This window comes from Nelumbo nucifera, chromosome 4 (assembly GCF_055504915.1).
Source record: "Nelumbo nucifera cultivar China Antique chromosome 4, China Antique-T2T, whole genome shotgun sequence".
In the NCBI taxonomy this organism is placed as follows: Eukaryota; Viridiplantae; Streptophyta; class Magnoliopsida; order Proteales; family Nelumbonaceae; genus Nelumbo; species Nelumbo nucifera.
In genome coordinates, this window is record NC_142652.1 from 6,944,437 (window position 1) to 6,959,719 (window position 15,283).

The 15,283-nt window shown below is 37.7% G+C and overlaps 2 protein-coding genes and 1 non-coding gene across 4 annotated transcripts; 1 reads left to right on the top strand and 2 right to left on the bottom strand.

Annotated features, from left to right (window-relative positions):
* The first annotated feature begins 99 nt into the window (after nt 1–99).
* On the top strand, nt 100–5,417 carry LOC104591610 (elongator complex protein 3). The gene is made up of 9 exons (XM_010250516.3): nt 100–640; nt 1,857–1,926; nt 2,055–2,227; nt 2,860–3,034; nt 3,205–3,371; nt 3,538–3,757; nt 3,883–3,987; nt 4,707–4,859; nt 5,165–5,417. Exons 1-9 carry the CDS (start codon nt 105–107, stop codon nt 5,321–5,323), a joined length of 1,758 nt encoding a protein of 585 aa, XP_010248818.2. The 5' UTR covers nt 100–104; the 3' UTR covers nt 5,324–5,417.
* A 1,203-nt stretch (nt 5,418–6,620) lies between these two features.
* LOC148791989 (U5 spliceosomal RNA) lies at nt 6,621–6,737 on the bottom strand. Its single transcript, XR_016070987.1, has one exon. It is a non-coding gene; the product is annotated as a U5 spliceosomal RNA (small nuclear RNA).
* Nucleotides 6,738–7,981: 1,244 nt separating this feature from the next.
* Nucleotides 7,982–14,414, bottom strand: LOC104591608 (C2H2-like zinc finger protein). Of its 2 annotated transcripts, none has more exons than XM_010250515.3 (10): nt 14,164–14,414; nt 13,242–13,267; nt 12,491–12,575; nt 12,169–12,378; nt 9,944–10,066; nt 9,804–9,861; nt 9,626–9,699; nt 9,035–9,123; nt 8,882–8,955; nt 7,982–8,385 (listed from the first exon to the last, which is right to left on the bottom strand). In XM_010250515.3, exons 1-9 carry the CDS (start codon nt 14,266–14,268, stop codon nt 8,886–8,888), a joined length of 840 nt encoding a protein of 279 aa, XP_010248817.1. In that variant the 5' UTR covers nt 14,269–14,414; the 3' UTR covers nt 7,982–8,385; nt 8,882–8,885. The 2 variants fall into 2 exon arrangements, with proteins under 2 accessions (XP_010248817.1, XP_088760602.1); XM_088904476.1 differs by having other exon boundaries at nt 8,139–8,381; nt 8,884–8,955; nt 14,164–14,413.
* Between the last annotated feature and the right edge of the window lie 869 nt (nt 14,415–15,283).

Below are 15,283 nucleotides of genomic sequence, written 5' to 3' on the forward strand. Positions count from 1 at the left end.
TTGCAAACAGTTCAATTCATGGGCTGGGTTTAGATTTTCATGCTTTGGGCCAGGCCTGGGCTAATAGTGGGCCTGAAGGCTCAAGTATGACCTCAATCCTAAAAATGGAAGAGGGCGAAGAAAGTCGAAAACTGTATTTGCAGCGCCCTCTCTCTCTCTCTCTCTCTTCCATGGCGACGGCCGAAGTCGCTGAGCCAAGGAAGATGCCTCGGCCCGGTCGAGGCGGAGTGGTAGCCCACGGACTCAGCGAAGAGGAAGCGCGAGTCCGGGCCATCGCGGAAATCGTGAATGGCATGGTGGAGCGATCGCGCAGGGGAGAGAACGTCGATCTTAATGCTCTCAAATCGGCGGCGTGTCGCAAGTATGGACTCGCTCGTGCCCCCAAACTCGTCGAGATGATAGCAGCGCTTCCAGAGTCAGAACGCGAGTCTCTACTCCCTCGCCTCCGAGCCAAGCCCGTTCGCACAGCCTCGGGTATCGCCGTCGTCGCTGTAATGTCGAAACCCCATCGTTGTCCACACATCGCCACTACAGGGAATATCTGTGTGTATTGCCCCGGCGGACCTGATTCCGATTTCGAGTACAGTACCCAGTCTTACACTGGTTACGAACCTACCAGCATGCGAGCAATTCGCGCCAGGTAATCTTTCCTGCTCTCTTCTACTTATCTTACTTAAAAATGTTTTTTCCAAGTTCATTTAATGGATATGTAGAATCTTATATTCCCGTGTTTTATATTCCGGATTACACTTTGATGTGTAACTGTTTGGTCTCTATTATCATCAGTGTATAAATTGGATAGTTTTGTCTTCAGTTGGATATATCTTAATCTGACTCAGCATTATTGAATCTCTATTTCTTGCTTTCTGAGGAGCAACTGCAACGGCGTAGCAATCAGATGTTTCTGTTTACCACTACGTTAGATAATAAGCAGTTAGTGAAGGACCTAGAGAGTGCAAGAAGAGATCCTTGGCATGATATCTCTTGTAGCAACTTGGTGACGCTCCAAGTATAATCCAGCATAAAACCTTGGCACTTTGCACTCATAACCAAAAGAAGGAATGCATCTAAGGACTTGGCACTTTAGGGGGTGTTCTACAACGTGAATTGTTTTTCTTATTGAATTTCTAGTTTCAAAAACATGTTTTCATCTGCTTATCTAATATTATGTTTCATAAATTATATAATTTCTACACTACATAATTTGTTTTTGTTTTAAATACTATCATTTTGATGGTTCCAAAAACATGTATTATATATTTGAAACAAAACCAACTTGGTTTTGCCTTCCAAAAGAAAAACAAAGTTCAAGAACACGTTTTTGTTTTTTCTGATGTGGTGATTTCAAAAAACAAATGAAAACAAAAACATTCATGTTGTAGAACACCCCCTTGTTTTCTTATGATTACTATTTGCATTGTATATGTAACTAAATACTATATATTGTTATTTTCTCATGCCATGAATTTTGGAGGTTGGCATGGCGGACATCTATGGACACCTGAATACTTGGCACAAGTGCCATATGCCAAGGTAAGACCCATATGCATGGTTTTCTTTCAACTTTTGAGGATGTTCTAGAAAGTGGAAAGCTAAGGAATATGTACTCTTGAGAAGGAAAAGCCCTGGTGACTCAACGTATGAATGATAACGTTATGGTTCTTACTATTGCTTAGTTGGCTAAGAACTTCAAATGACAAGTTTTCAATTCCTAAACCTTTAGTGAATGTGCTTCTTTGTTTAGTTTCAATCTTCAGATTCTTTTAGTGTGGAAGTACCTCAAAAGTGCATATATTTTTGTGCTTTACTCTTCCAAGCTACCCTCTCATTTCTAATTACAACTTACATGATTCCAGATATAACCCATATGTCCAGGCCAGAAGCAGAATAGATCAGCTGAAACGTTTGGGACATAGTGTGGATAAGGTTTGACCTTATTTTTTCCTTTATAGCATAATAAATTGGGCACTGACCAATTAGTTGTACTAAACAAAATATGATTTTTTTTTATAGAAAGGCATGTTCTACTATTACAACTGATGAATATTTTGCAGGTTGAATTCATCTTAATGGGGGGCACTTTCATGTCATTGCCATCTGAATATCGTGATTACTTTATTCGAAATCTTCATGATGCATTGTCAGGACACACTTCTGCCAATGTTGAGGAGGCAGTTTGTTACTCTGAGCACAGTGCTATAAAGTGTATTGGCATGACAATTGAAACGTAAGTCAGATTTGAGTTCAAAATCTTGGTTATTTCTGAGATTTGAGAAGATGGGAAAGTCCTACTTTTCCTGCAGCTGTGCTATAAGTTCATCACAATTGATCTGGCTACATGGTTACTACTCACAATTCAATAATCCCACCTTTTGCTCTGAAAATGTAGGCATGTCAGGAAAGTGCACAGTGAAGATTGAGTGTGCTTCACGAAGTTAAAGTGCATGAGACAATGATGCCTCACTTGAAGACCCATTTGAAGCACATTCTATCTTCACCATGGCTTCAGTCATGAAGACTGATGTGTCTTTATCAGTTTATCTCCTAAGTGCACCATAGAAGCACAACAGAAAACACAAGAAACAACCAAGACTCCTTTGGTTGATACCTCAAATGGAAAGAAATACCTCAAGACTCCTAAGTGCATCATCAAACGTTTTCTTAACCCAAGTTCCAATTTCTAGTAACTTCACTGCAGTTGGAGTTTCCTTCCAAGAGTTTCACTTAAACCATTTGCAACAAACTCTAATTGTAAAGCCAAGTTAACTTATAAATGTTCCACGAGACCGCTGGAACTCATTTCTTTCACTGATAGAAGTGAATTTTAACTTAAGTCCTTCATGATCTTTAATCTATTAGGAGGCCAGATTATTGCCTTGGACCTCATCTCCGGCAGATGCTTTCCTATGGCTGTACACGATTGGAAATAGGGGTTCAAAGCACCTATGAAGATGTTGCTTGTGACACTAATAGAGGGCACACTGTAGCTGCTGTTGCTGATTGCTTTTGCCTGGCAAAGGATGCTGGGTTTAAGGTGAGTGGATTATTTACCAAATTTACATGCTCTCTCTTCAGGGAATGTTGAGCAATGTCAAGCAAGGAATTGTATCATGAGAATGCCATACTAATGATGCCTACTTCCAGTATGAACTGATCTCCCTGTGGTTGGTTGTCATCTCCGTGCAAATTTGCATGCTTCTTCAGGTGGTTGCTCACATGATGCCTGATCTCCCAAATGTTGGAGTTGAGAGGGACTTAGAGAGTTTTCGTGAATTCTTTGAGAGTCCATCATTTAGGGCAGATGGTCTTAAGATCTACCCAACACTCGTAATTCGTGGAACAGGGCTTTATGAGCTTTGGAAAACTGGAAGGTATGATGGTCACTTGAAATGTATGCCTCCATCTTATAATGTTGAACAATTTAATTCCCCATACTGGATGCACCAATTTTGGTGTATAACATGGCTATTGGTTATTGATTTAAACCCATAATAGATGCCTGATGGCTAGCAAATATTTTTCACTCATCCCTTGCAGATATAGAAACTATCCACCAGAGCAACTTGTAGACATAATAGCAAGGATCTTAGCCATGGTGCCTCCATGGACACGTGTTTATAGAGTTCAAAGGGATATTCCCATGCCCCTAGTAACTTCTGGAGTTGAGAAGGGAAATCTCCGGGAGCTGGCTTTGGCTCGGATGGATGACTTGGGCTTGAAATGCCGTGATGTCAGAACACGTGAAGCTGGAATTCAAGTAAGTGAACACAGTTTTTCTAATTTGGATAAAAGACCTAAAAAATTATAATTTTATTTAGTTGGCCTATTTTGTTCTAAGAGCAAAAAAAAATAACTTTTGACATTTCTGTTTTGGGAGTTTAGGACATTCATCACAAAATAAAACCTGAAGAAGTGGAGCTTGTTCGCCGTGACTATGCAGCAAATGAGGGTTGGGAAACTTTTCTCTCATACGAAGATACACGCCAGGTCTCTCTCTCTCTTATTTTGTCTTTCGCATTGTCATTTAGTTTATGCTAGAAATGTGCTTGTGAATGTCTTCAATCATTTTTGCTCTCTTTGTTATCTATAAATCATTTTAGTTGATTCAAGATCCAAGGGCAACCCAAAAAATTCAACCGTTGACTCCCTGACACAGTCCATTTTATTGGTTGGTCAACATTCTGGTTCTCAAAACAGTTAATTTGGGGCATCAAAGATGATTCTAGATGCCTAACCATGCCAAAACCAGAGTCTGAGTTGAAACAATATCTAAATGATAATCATCATACTAATCTTATACTTCATTAGTTTAATAGACATTTCAGGCCTCAGAAGAGAGGGGAAGGACTGGTAACACGTTCTATAATTTCCTCGTCTAGTGGTAAATATAACATTTCATCTTATCAATCACTAACATAGCGATAACAGATGAAATGCTCCATAGTTTTTTTGTTTTGTTTTGGTGCTCTCTCTCTCTCTCTCTCTCTGCTTGGACCTTGACAAGAGTGTCCTTTCCCTGGTAATTGGTTCCCTTGTAAACAAGTTGGGGAGGAGATGAACAGTGAAACATGTCCTTTCCCTTGCTGGCTTTATAAGAAAAAACTATGCAAAAGGATATTATCGGATGGTCTATTGGCCTACTGCTAACTACTTAGTCAAAGTGTGTTCCAATCTTTTGTTAGTTTTTAATTTTGGTGGGAATACAGGATATTCTTGTTGGGTTGTTACGTTTGCGGAAATGTGGCCGAAACACAACATGTCCTGAACTCACTGGAAGATGTTCTATTGTTCGTGAACTCCATGTTTATGGAACAGCAGTACCAGTACATGGTCGGGATGCTGACAAACTGCAGCACCAGGTAATTAAATTTGGAGGAAATGGGTAAAGGTATTCCAGACAGGTTTTTTAGATCCATTTACTACCAGACCTTCAGCTACATTGAGTGATATGAGAAGTAGATGATATCATTATTGGCCTCCTTCTGGGGATTCACTTCACTTGATCTGGCCAATTATAGGTTTCTAAGTTGCATAGAATTCTCTGCTAGGGGATTCATCTGTCAAATGCATTCCTTTTATTCAATAACATTTCAAACAGAGCCTCTAAAAAGAGTGATACTGTTAATAGGTCTTGAATTTGATTTTGTTTCCCTTTGATCGACAGGGCTATGGAACACTTCTGATGGAGGAGGCAGAGCGGATTGCTCGTAGGGAGCATAGATCCAAAAAAATAGCTGTAATCTCAGGGGTTGGAACCCGACATTATTATAGAAAATTGGGATATGAGCTCGAAGGACCATACATGGTAAAATATCTTGTATAACTATCATTATTAATAGGACAATTACATTTTTGTAATTTATGTTGTCTTTTCTTTCATCTCCACTTTTAAGAATCGTTCTGTTATGCACTTGAAATTTTTTACCTGAATATTGTTACATTTTTGTATAACCATCAATGGTTGCACCTGCACCATTAGGACGTAGTTCAATTGATGGTGCCGACCAAATTGGGTTCGCTGTGTATCTAATAATACCAACAGCTGAATTCTAGGAGAGTCATAAGAGAAAAGAAAACCCTATTTATAATGGTTTAAAGTTAGAGCCGTGGTACGTATGTTTGCACAATGCTATCCGAGAGAGAGAGATTTGAGTTTGACAAATTGGAACGTCAAGAGAAGAGGAGGCACGGCACAAAAGGAACAAAATAATTAAACAACTGTAACGACGATGGATATGGCATTGAACGTAACTAAGGCTGCAACTTAGGCAGGATAGCCCGAACCTAATCCTAACTCAACCCGGGTTGGGTCTGGTTGATGCTTGGGTTAGGGTTAGGGTTGAAATTTATGAACTCGATATTATTTTTGGTTGGGTTAGGGTACCTTTGGGCAATCCGATTCAATTCGAATCCGCTATAGTATATATATATATATGATCATACATTGATTTGTTTAGACGCATGATAGTTGTACAACCACTACCACATACTATTATTTATTTCATTTAAGATAATCACTTCACTTGATCCTAATTTAAAATGCTAAAACCTTAATAACATATTTTATGTTTTTCTGAATATTTTATTCTCTATTGCTTATATTATAAGTCATCATAATAAATTATAGTAATTTCAAATACATTTTTTTTTTAATTTTGTACTTAAAAGAACCAATAAAAACATCAAGAAACAAATACTAATAAAACATAAGATCAATATATGTAATGAAAGTTGAGTGAAGATATGAGATCAAAAAGTTTTACAAGATTTTAAGGGGTGGGAAGAAGGTTGGGTTGGGCCCAATCTGAGCTATTGGGTATGTCAGGTTGAATTAGGGTTGGACTAAGGTTGGCCTCAACCAGACCTATGATAGTTCATATTAGCTTCATGGGAGAAGGTTTAAAAGAAATGACAAGGGAACAGAATGAAACAAAACTATATTTGGTTAATAGTCAAAATCGAAATCAGAATCAAAACTTGCCATTCTAATCACACACAAACAAACGCCCTGAAAAATGATATCATCCTCAGAGACGGTTCGGTTCAATCTGGCTTGACCGAATAAGGCATTATCCTCTTGAAAGAACGGTAAAATACCTTGAGGTTGAAAGACTTGTCAGGGGTATCTTGTAAGATAAGCCCTCGAAAAATAAGCGTATGCCGCTTTAAAAGGCGAGAACACGGTATTCTTTAGTAAAAGGCGAACGAATAGTTCGCTCTGTGCTCACCGCGCGGCTGCGTGATGTTAGGCGACATCCTCCAGTCTCTTTTATAGTGTGTCTTTGGCTTCAGTTTTCCTCACATATCCGATGTGGGATCTTATTTTCATTTCAAACTGGGCTTAGCTAATTCATCTATGGTATGAAATTGTAAAATTTGTACTCGCGACTTGTGAGAGGGATATACGAGTGAAGTGACAACAAAACAACTGCTTTCATGAAACCCCCACCTCGGCCTTTCCATGTCTTGCATTGCATCTCAGATCACAGCACCTCCACTAACACCACGGCACCACCAACCCCCGTCCCAATTACTGCAATTTCCCAATTGTTGTTCTCTGTTCTTTAAGCCAAATAATGGAAGACCAACCACGAATCGCAAATTATTTTCAACTTCTCTTTCGAGAAAAAGTGGCATCTAGTAACAGCCTACCACGCCGCCAAACTGTCTCTTTTGGAGGAGGAACACCGAACACCTCCTCTCTTGCTTACCACCTACAATCCTGATTCCTGGATGTCCATGCCCACCTATCATATTGATTTCAAAACCTATTAAAACCTCTCCTCTTAGCTGACCTCGCATCACTAACACCTCCTTTCTATTAGTATTCCTTTTAAGGCTGTGTTTGATTTGATAGAATATAAGAGAGACAGAAAGTTGAGACTTAAGAGCAACAAAAGTCCTTTAACAACTTTCCCTCATCTTTCTATTTCTCCCCTATTTCTATCAAACCCCTAAATATTTTTCTTTCTTTCATGAACTCACATGACTTTAAAGATTTTAGGAAAGCAAGGTGCCAACCAACGGGTTGGTACGGTCTCTTGCTGGTTGTTGCAGACTTGGGATCGAATCCTGCCTGCACCTGAATTGGGGTGGGGGGGTAATGGATTGGGGAATGGACTACCCATCCTACCCCCATTGTGTAGCCCTTCAAAAGATCTCAAAAAAAAAAAAAGATTTAAATAAAAAACAAAATTATACTCCCATGAAATGAACTAAATTACCCTCACTTGTTTCATGATAAAACCAATTATCTTCTTATATATGATTTTTGGGTGTAGAAAGTTTTAATGCAATTATCGTAAAAGATGATTTTGGGGCTTGTTTTAAACTTTTAATACAAATTTTTAGTAGGTAACTTGGAATTTTAAGATGTTGGGCTTTGCTGACATGTTTAGAACAGGAAATCACCCCTACTTTTCTCTTCATTGTGGATTCAATGTCTTCTCCTCTAGCAATGGGCAACAGTGGCTCTCTTCAGTTAACATGTCAACAAATGGACTAACATTGATGGGTACTTTTGACCATTTAAAAATGACAATTTCCAATTTTTCAACTGAAGCTGTATTGTTATTTGACCAACCCAAGTAAACATGAAGAATGTTGATCCAGAGACATTGGCCCTTGCAGATGCATCCTTTAACAGATCCTCTTCTTACGGTAATAGCACAAGTAAAGGAATTTTACAGAATTCAAAGGAATGGAACTGTTGAAGGAATGCATGGACAATACAAAGGCAGTTCTTTCACCCTCAACGGCCAACATTGAAGTTATGATGTGCAAAATTTGGTAAAGCAAAGCAAATCGAATTTTAGTTCCATGCAACCAGAATCCTTTGTTGTTTCACCAGAATGACACCCAATGCTTCAACTCCTCAAGCCTGACCTACGACACAGAAATAGGGACAGGTCAACTAACTTTCAGTTATAATGAGAAGAAACCGAGGAATATGTGTAACCACATGCCTCATGTAAGCAAATATATATAATGAATTATGATTTATGCATGTGGACTATGGACTAAAAACTGCAGCTTATGGCTGAAATCACTTCATGGCTTGTGAATGTTGGTGCCCACAGCTTGATGAACTAAACTAAAAGCTTGACCAACAGGAAATTGCAATTTCTAACCGCTGACTTTGAGGCATACACCTAAGTTCTTCAACGACAGGCTCTAATGGCCTTGGTAGTGAACTTCATAAAGGAAACATACAAGATAACATGCAGGAATCATCGAATCAGGAAAATTTGTTAATAAGTCGGTACTGGATGTGAGTGGGCCTTGGAGTATGACGAATGGCAACATTACAATAGCATGATGTATGTATATAGGTGAAGTGATTTAGGTCACCAGGAGCTCCAAAGAAACATACGGAAATTACCAAATTATAAGGGCTTTGTCTTCTGTCCAATTTTTGAGATGCGCTTCAGATCTTGGATACTCGTTCTCATTTCTCTGCAACATAACACACTCAAGCATCATGATGCCATCCAAAGAGTTGTACAAGAAGCAATTGAAGGTCAAGAATGGATACCTTCTATGTAAATAGACAAGAAGATAGAACACAGGCAGCAACATCAAAGTCAATATTGAAATGGCAATGTAGAATACACTAACTTGTTTCTGTAGACAAGAAACAGTGGAACACAAATATCAATAACCAAAAATATAACCAACAAGAACACTAAGCTTCTTGATCTTATGGATGCAAACACCTATGCATAAGCTTGCAGACATGCAGTGTATGATGTAATGAAAAAGAGGCATAAATTTCTTCACTCAGTAGCCTGGATGCAAAACTAGGAGCCAGGAACATGTAAGCTATATGGCCTTCCGTAACGATGTGCTGTACACTTCAAGCACATGCAGGTAGTTGAGTCTCACATTAGGAACTCATGAGATTAAATAAAAACCAAAATGCTTGATTGTAAATTTATAATTATCTACTTTTGTCATCAGGGTGACTTGGATGGAACCAATCCAATTCACAGGTGCAAGCATGTTTGCCTGCAGGGAAGATGACAATCCTCATATTCTCAACAATTATTTTATGCAACCTCTTAAGATTATTGAATCTTAACCAGAACACTACCTATCAAAACAAGAGACAAAAAAAAAACTTTACCCTGCCCCCTCTAGAAAATGGTTTGTGCCGACCAGTGCAAGTGTGGGCATCACAAAATTGGCGTAAGAACAATTCTGCAATTCAAAATCATTGGAGCATAAGAGTTGTTACTTAGAATGACAATAATCATATACAGCATATTTCAAGAATAGGGAATGAAGAAAGAACAAAAAGGAACCATGAAGACGGCTTGCTGCTGAGCGCACACCAATGGGGAAACAGTTGTCAGCAAGACTCTGCACAGAAGCAAGAGAATAAAGATGAGGAAAAGCATATGAACCGATAACAAAAGAGCTTAGCTATACTGTCAGATGCAACCTCGCAAAGATGACGATTCCTTTCAGCAGCTGCAGGATTGCATTTGGTCTTCCGCAACTTAGAATCCATAACAAGGTCACAATGCAAAGCCCCACATAAATCTGCCAAACACTTGCCATGACTCTGGATTCAATAAAAGCAAGTCATATCGGGATTGTCAGATGATATGTTGTTGGAAAATTTTCCCAGCCAAGGAATAATCAACAATAGTCAGGAAGAAAAACACCTGAAGGCTTCAACTAGGAAAAAGCGATGCCAGGGAATAGATAGAGATCAGGCACGTTTCAACAATTATTTATTGTTAGAACATTTAGGTTCAAGAACAATGACCAACACTCAAGAGAAACCTTTAAGCACCATGTTAAAAGGACGGTGATAGGATGAAAGAGTTGGTAAGGACCTTTCCAGTGATGAAAAATTATTATGGTGCCACATACAGGGGAAAACAGATGTACTTGGTTATTAACTATGCATTTGACTAAATCATAATGGGAAACAGAAAAATAATAAAAAGCAATAAAAAAATTCTTAAAAACAGATGGTAGAAACTTGTGCCCAAGCATTTTCCTGCTCTTTTGTGCTCTTTCTCTTGATAGAAATATGTGCCCTGATTGAAAGCCATGTTACCCAGTACATGGCATAGATGACAAATACTCGGATGTTGACAAATCTCTGGCACATCAATCCCTAAAAAAATCGTCGCAAAGGGATATGATATAAATACACATTAAGTTATACAAAATCAGTTGAAAAGTTTTGGACATGTCTAAGAAACCACAAACTATTCATCAATAGAGAAGTGGTGATAAATGATCACATGGAAGTGACTGTTTCAGAAGAGATACTTGTCAGAAACATAAAGATGGATCTGAGACTATAAAGAGTAAATATATGATAAGAATTCTTTATAAAAGTTTCAAACAAGTCTGACACTGTGAGAATTGGAATAAGGGAAAGACAAGAAGTAAACCTCAAGGCTTCACCTAAGAAGACAAATGACAAAAATGTAGATTATCCTCGGTCTTAGATACTTCCATTATTATCCCAATCAAGAAAGAAATAACATCACTGTACACAACTTTAGCAAAAACGACGACATATTTAAGTTGGTTATAAGCTTTAGCGAACTGCTTGGGCTATGCCATACATTTTTTCTACTCTCTTCCTATGAAAATGCAAGGGAGTGAAAGGGGTGCATCAATGCAGGTGAAAAGGACAAAAAAGAAGACAAGGGCTTTCTGCAATTTAGAGAAGTTCAAGGAAATTGAGAGTTTTCGTCATTGAGCTCATAAGGCGTCCAAGGGATACATAAGTTCAACACCCCATTAAGGGAAATTTATTGGGAAGTGATAGGTGGTTGTAGTGCTAAATTTCAGCCTTCTAAAATATGTGATTCTTAGTAAAAATTGGAATTACAATTTATGGTAATTCTTGGACTTAGTATTTATAATAATTCATGTAATTGCTACTCATTGTAAAATTGCAATTTATTATTGATAGTGATTTTTGTTTTCTGTAATTTAGGTTAGGATGTTATTCTTGCTTTATAAGAGTTTGCATAAAATTAGAAACTCTTGGGTGTTAGGTAATCCCTTTGTTGGTCATCAAGTATTTGAGTTTGTTAAAGAAAGCCTAGGTATGGCCTCCAACCTACCCTAGAGCTTCATATATCTATTGTAAAGCTTCACTTAGAGATGGAATGAATATAAATTTGATTTGAAGTCGTTTCTTGTTGTGCCTGTCCTACATCACACATAAAGGTAATACGCAATTGACTATGCTGATGAAATTCATGGAACTCCTTAGTTCTCGTCGAGAAAAGAATTTAGCATCATAATTGATAATATACTTGATCATGATGAATTTGTGAGTGAACACAACAGATTATTTTGCTTAAACAAGAAGGTTGGTGGCTTGTCCTCATAGACAGCACATGAATGAGAAGGGGAAATTTTATGCAATGGATATCAAAATAACTAAAAAAAATTTACATTCATTTTTCATGGTTCCTAAACACATCAAAATTGGGAATTTTAGATTGTAAAACATTTCCATAGTGATAACCTAGGAATGGCATCACTCATCATATACTAATTAACATTGAACTTGGTTGTTTCAACAATATGTCCAAGAAAATTGTGGGCCTAATGGCCTATATGTAAAATCAAAATCCAATGAAAGAAAGAAATGCCAGGTGGGTATACAGGAAACTAGTGAACACATACAACATTTAGCAAATCGGAGTGTCTGTTGTCAAAGTGCTGGTCAAGAAACTTCTCTGCACGAAAGCTTTTCTTACAGTATCCACACCGCCATTCATTTACATCCATATGAATCTTGTGCAGCTCCTGATCTCTGAACATGTCATTGTCAGGATGAAGCCTGCACTTATTTGAAATTTGATACTGCTCTTTCTCTACAAATGGCATCAGGTACTGCACACAATTGGAGGTATATAAGGAACAAATTTGTCACTTAACTGAACAAAGCAGTTATTTAAAAGTGAGCAGCTCCTAGGAACATCTACATATTGTATTATGGTAGTACCTCCTCAGTTATTTTCCAGGCAGCGCGACTCCTTTCTCTAGAGCAATGTACTTCAGGACTGTGCCCCTGTTCTTGCTTAAGAGTTCTGTAAATTAAACCAAACTTTGCATTAAACATGGACACTTTTCAACAGAACTGGAGAAAAATCCAAGATTGTAAGCAAAGGGCTATCAATGGGTCCTATCTATTTTTATCAATCGATACCCAAATTCCAAACTGGTTAGTAATCAGATTGGGTTTGAATTATATACTTCAACCCAATCTGATAGTACACATTTATGTATGCACATCCAATCTATGTTATCAGGATATGGCAAGAAATTGGCTGGACAAGGTATCAAATGCAGAATTCACACTAAAAACTGAAGCATCCGACACAATATTGCACCCTCATAGATGCATCTGGGTATCATAGATTCCAATAACTATTGATTAGCACAGTTTTATATTTATTGGAATTTGACAGCTTGGATCAAATTCAAATAACGTAATATGGAATTAGATCAAATTTGGTAGAATTAGATCCACTCCAAATCAAACCCGTTCACTGCATCAGTTATGCAACCAGTCACTGATTCCATTAAATGAATTCTAGAGTTTGTGTTATATATCGTAACCGACAACTAAGTATTTTTCACAATTAATTCTGAAGCCCCAGTACATAGAGACTTCATTTGGAATATCCCGTCTGATGCTCAGAACAGATACAGAGAAAATATGTTATCAGATATAAATAATGATATCACATTACCTTGCACCAGCAGATCCTTCCAACTCCTGAAGCATAAAACAAATAAAATTGGTAAAGATGGAGAGCAATGGACATTAGTAATACAAAGTAAACTCACAAAAGAATATAGTGGAAGCAAAGACTATGGCAGCATAGAAAATATAGAGTGCTGAGCTACTAAATTGAGGAACATATAACAGAAAGGACCACAAGACTAGAAAGGACACCAGAGTATACCACAAATATTTTATTGTTTGGAATTATACCCTAGAGAACCTTAACATCGCAAACAAACATATAAATCAAAGTGGAAATACCCAATTAGGAACGCATAGCAGTAGCACTTCATTCATTAAAAATAGCAATAACTTCGAAGGTGCTGATATCATTAGGAGACTCATAAATTGATATAAATAAAACAAGAAAAAAAATGAGATCATTTGTGTTTGGTGTTGGATATACATACATTGCCTTTATTAAGTCAAATTTAAAAAGTTTGAATCAAAATTAAGTGTTAATTAAGTTGATTAAGAAAAAAAATCAAAAGCTAACCATAGAGAAACGGCAGCAAAATCTGCCAAGTTGTTTATGTAATTCAACACTCGGTCAATAGATCAATTACAAAAGAAGGTTTGTACTCAACGTATAATTGTAGTCATTTATGACCCTTTTCTCATCAGAATATAAAACAACAACAACAACAACAACACGTAAAATTTGAAAAGCAATATATTTGAATTTCGTGAATAACCCGTTTTTGAAATCTCGTAGCTTAAAATCGAGGAGAGAACATAACCAGAGACCAATTTGTCTAACTCTAGTGTTTTCTTCATCATCTTCTATATTTAATTCATGAAAGTATAGATAGGCATGCACAGAACAACATAAATGAAATTGAAGGGGAAAACAGAATGGTTAATAGTAGAATTTCCTTCGTAAATACCTGATTTCCCCAAGGGGGTGATGTTGAAGATGCTCGGCTTTTCTGCAACAACAGAGAGAGCGATAGACAGAGGAGGAGAAACCCGATTGTTGACGACTTGCCCATCTCTCGGCAGCTAAAAATTTGGGCTTTCGCCAACGTCGACTCAGCGTGTTTATTGGGAGGAGAAAATAACGAGGAAAATATATATAAATTCTTATTCCTCTATTTCATATTTTCATTCCCCCAAGGGCCCAAGCTAATGTCCGATGAGAGTCAAAGCGTTTCACTTGTTTTAATACGCAGTGGCATTTGATTTGATGAAGTACTTTCACGTGAGATTCAATTTTTAAACGTCAGATTAGAATCTAATCATTCTTAGTCTTGGGCGTGCATTCTCACTCTCGCATCTGGGAGATCAGCACACGTGGCCACACAGCCCACACCACCGGGCACTGTCCACGGTCCACCAACAAAATGATACGTCACTATTATCCTGTGTCACGGGCCGGGCCGGGTTCGTGCCGGGCTTTGCCCCCATATCAACACAACATTCACGCCCAAACTCGCCCCGATCCGACCATCGGCCTAGATCTTGAGCGTGAACCGGAATCCCGACCAGTAAATTGAGGAAAAAATATACTCAATAATAAACTGAGATATTTATATTAAATGATCTCAAAAACCAAAGATAGCAAAAGGTCTCACTATGGCTTGAGAAAAAGAGAAGATGAATAAAGAAAACATATATATGATTTTTATTATATAAAATATATATTTTGTTGTATAAAATGCATTTTTATTATATAAATATTATCAGGTCGAGCTCAGGCTTGGGCTCAATGAGCCCGAATCCACAAGTCTGAATTCATGACCAAACCCAACTAAGAATGAGTTCGGCCATCAGGCTACTCAACCCATGAATAAGTGATATAGTCAAGTCTAAATGGCATCTTAAAAACAAAAGTAAAAATATAAAACCTCCCTCGAAGCTTCTAACAATCATATAATCTTTCCATATGATTTCATATTCATAATAACTTCCAATGTCGTATACTAGTATTGAAAAAACCTGTACTTTTATTTTTTGTCTTTGACGGAAAACATTGGCCAAATACATTTTTCTTTTCAAAAGTACCTG

Bases quoted from the DNA above. Each gene is read 5' to 3' on its own strand.
- LOC104591608 (XM_010250515.3), bottom strand. From the start codon at position 14,268: ATGGGCAAGTCGTCAACAATCGGGTTTCTCCTCCTCTGTCTATCGCTC. The intron at 9,862-9,943 runs GTTGCATCTGAC...GCTTCTGTGCAG, and splicing joins GGAATCGTCATCTTTGCGAG to AGTCTTGCTGACAACTGTTT. The intron at 9,700-9,803 runs GTTCCTTTTTGT...TTTGAATTGCAG, and splicing joins AGCAGCAAGCCGTCTTCATG to AATTGTTCTTACGCCAATTT.
- LOC104591610 (XM_010250516.3), top strand. From the start codon at position 105: ATGGAAGAGGGCGAAGAAAGTCGAAAACTGTATTTGCAGCGCCCTCTC. The intron at 1,927-2,054 runs GTTTGACCTTAT...AATATTTTGCAG, and splicing joins TGGGACATAGTGTGGATAAG to GTTGAATTCATCTTAATGGG. The intron at 3,758-3,882 runs GTAAGTGAACAC...TTGGGAGTTTAG, and splicing joins CACGTGAAGCTGGAATTCAA to GACATTCATCACAAAATAAA.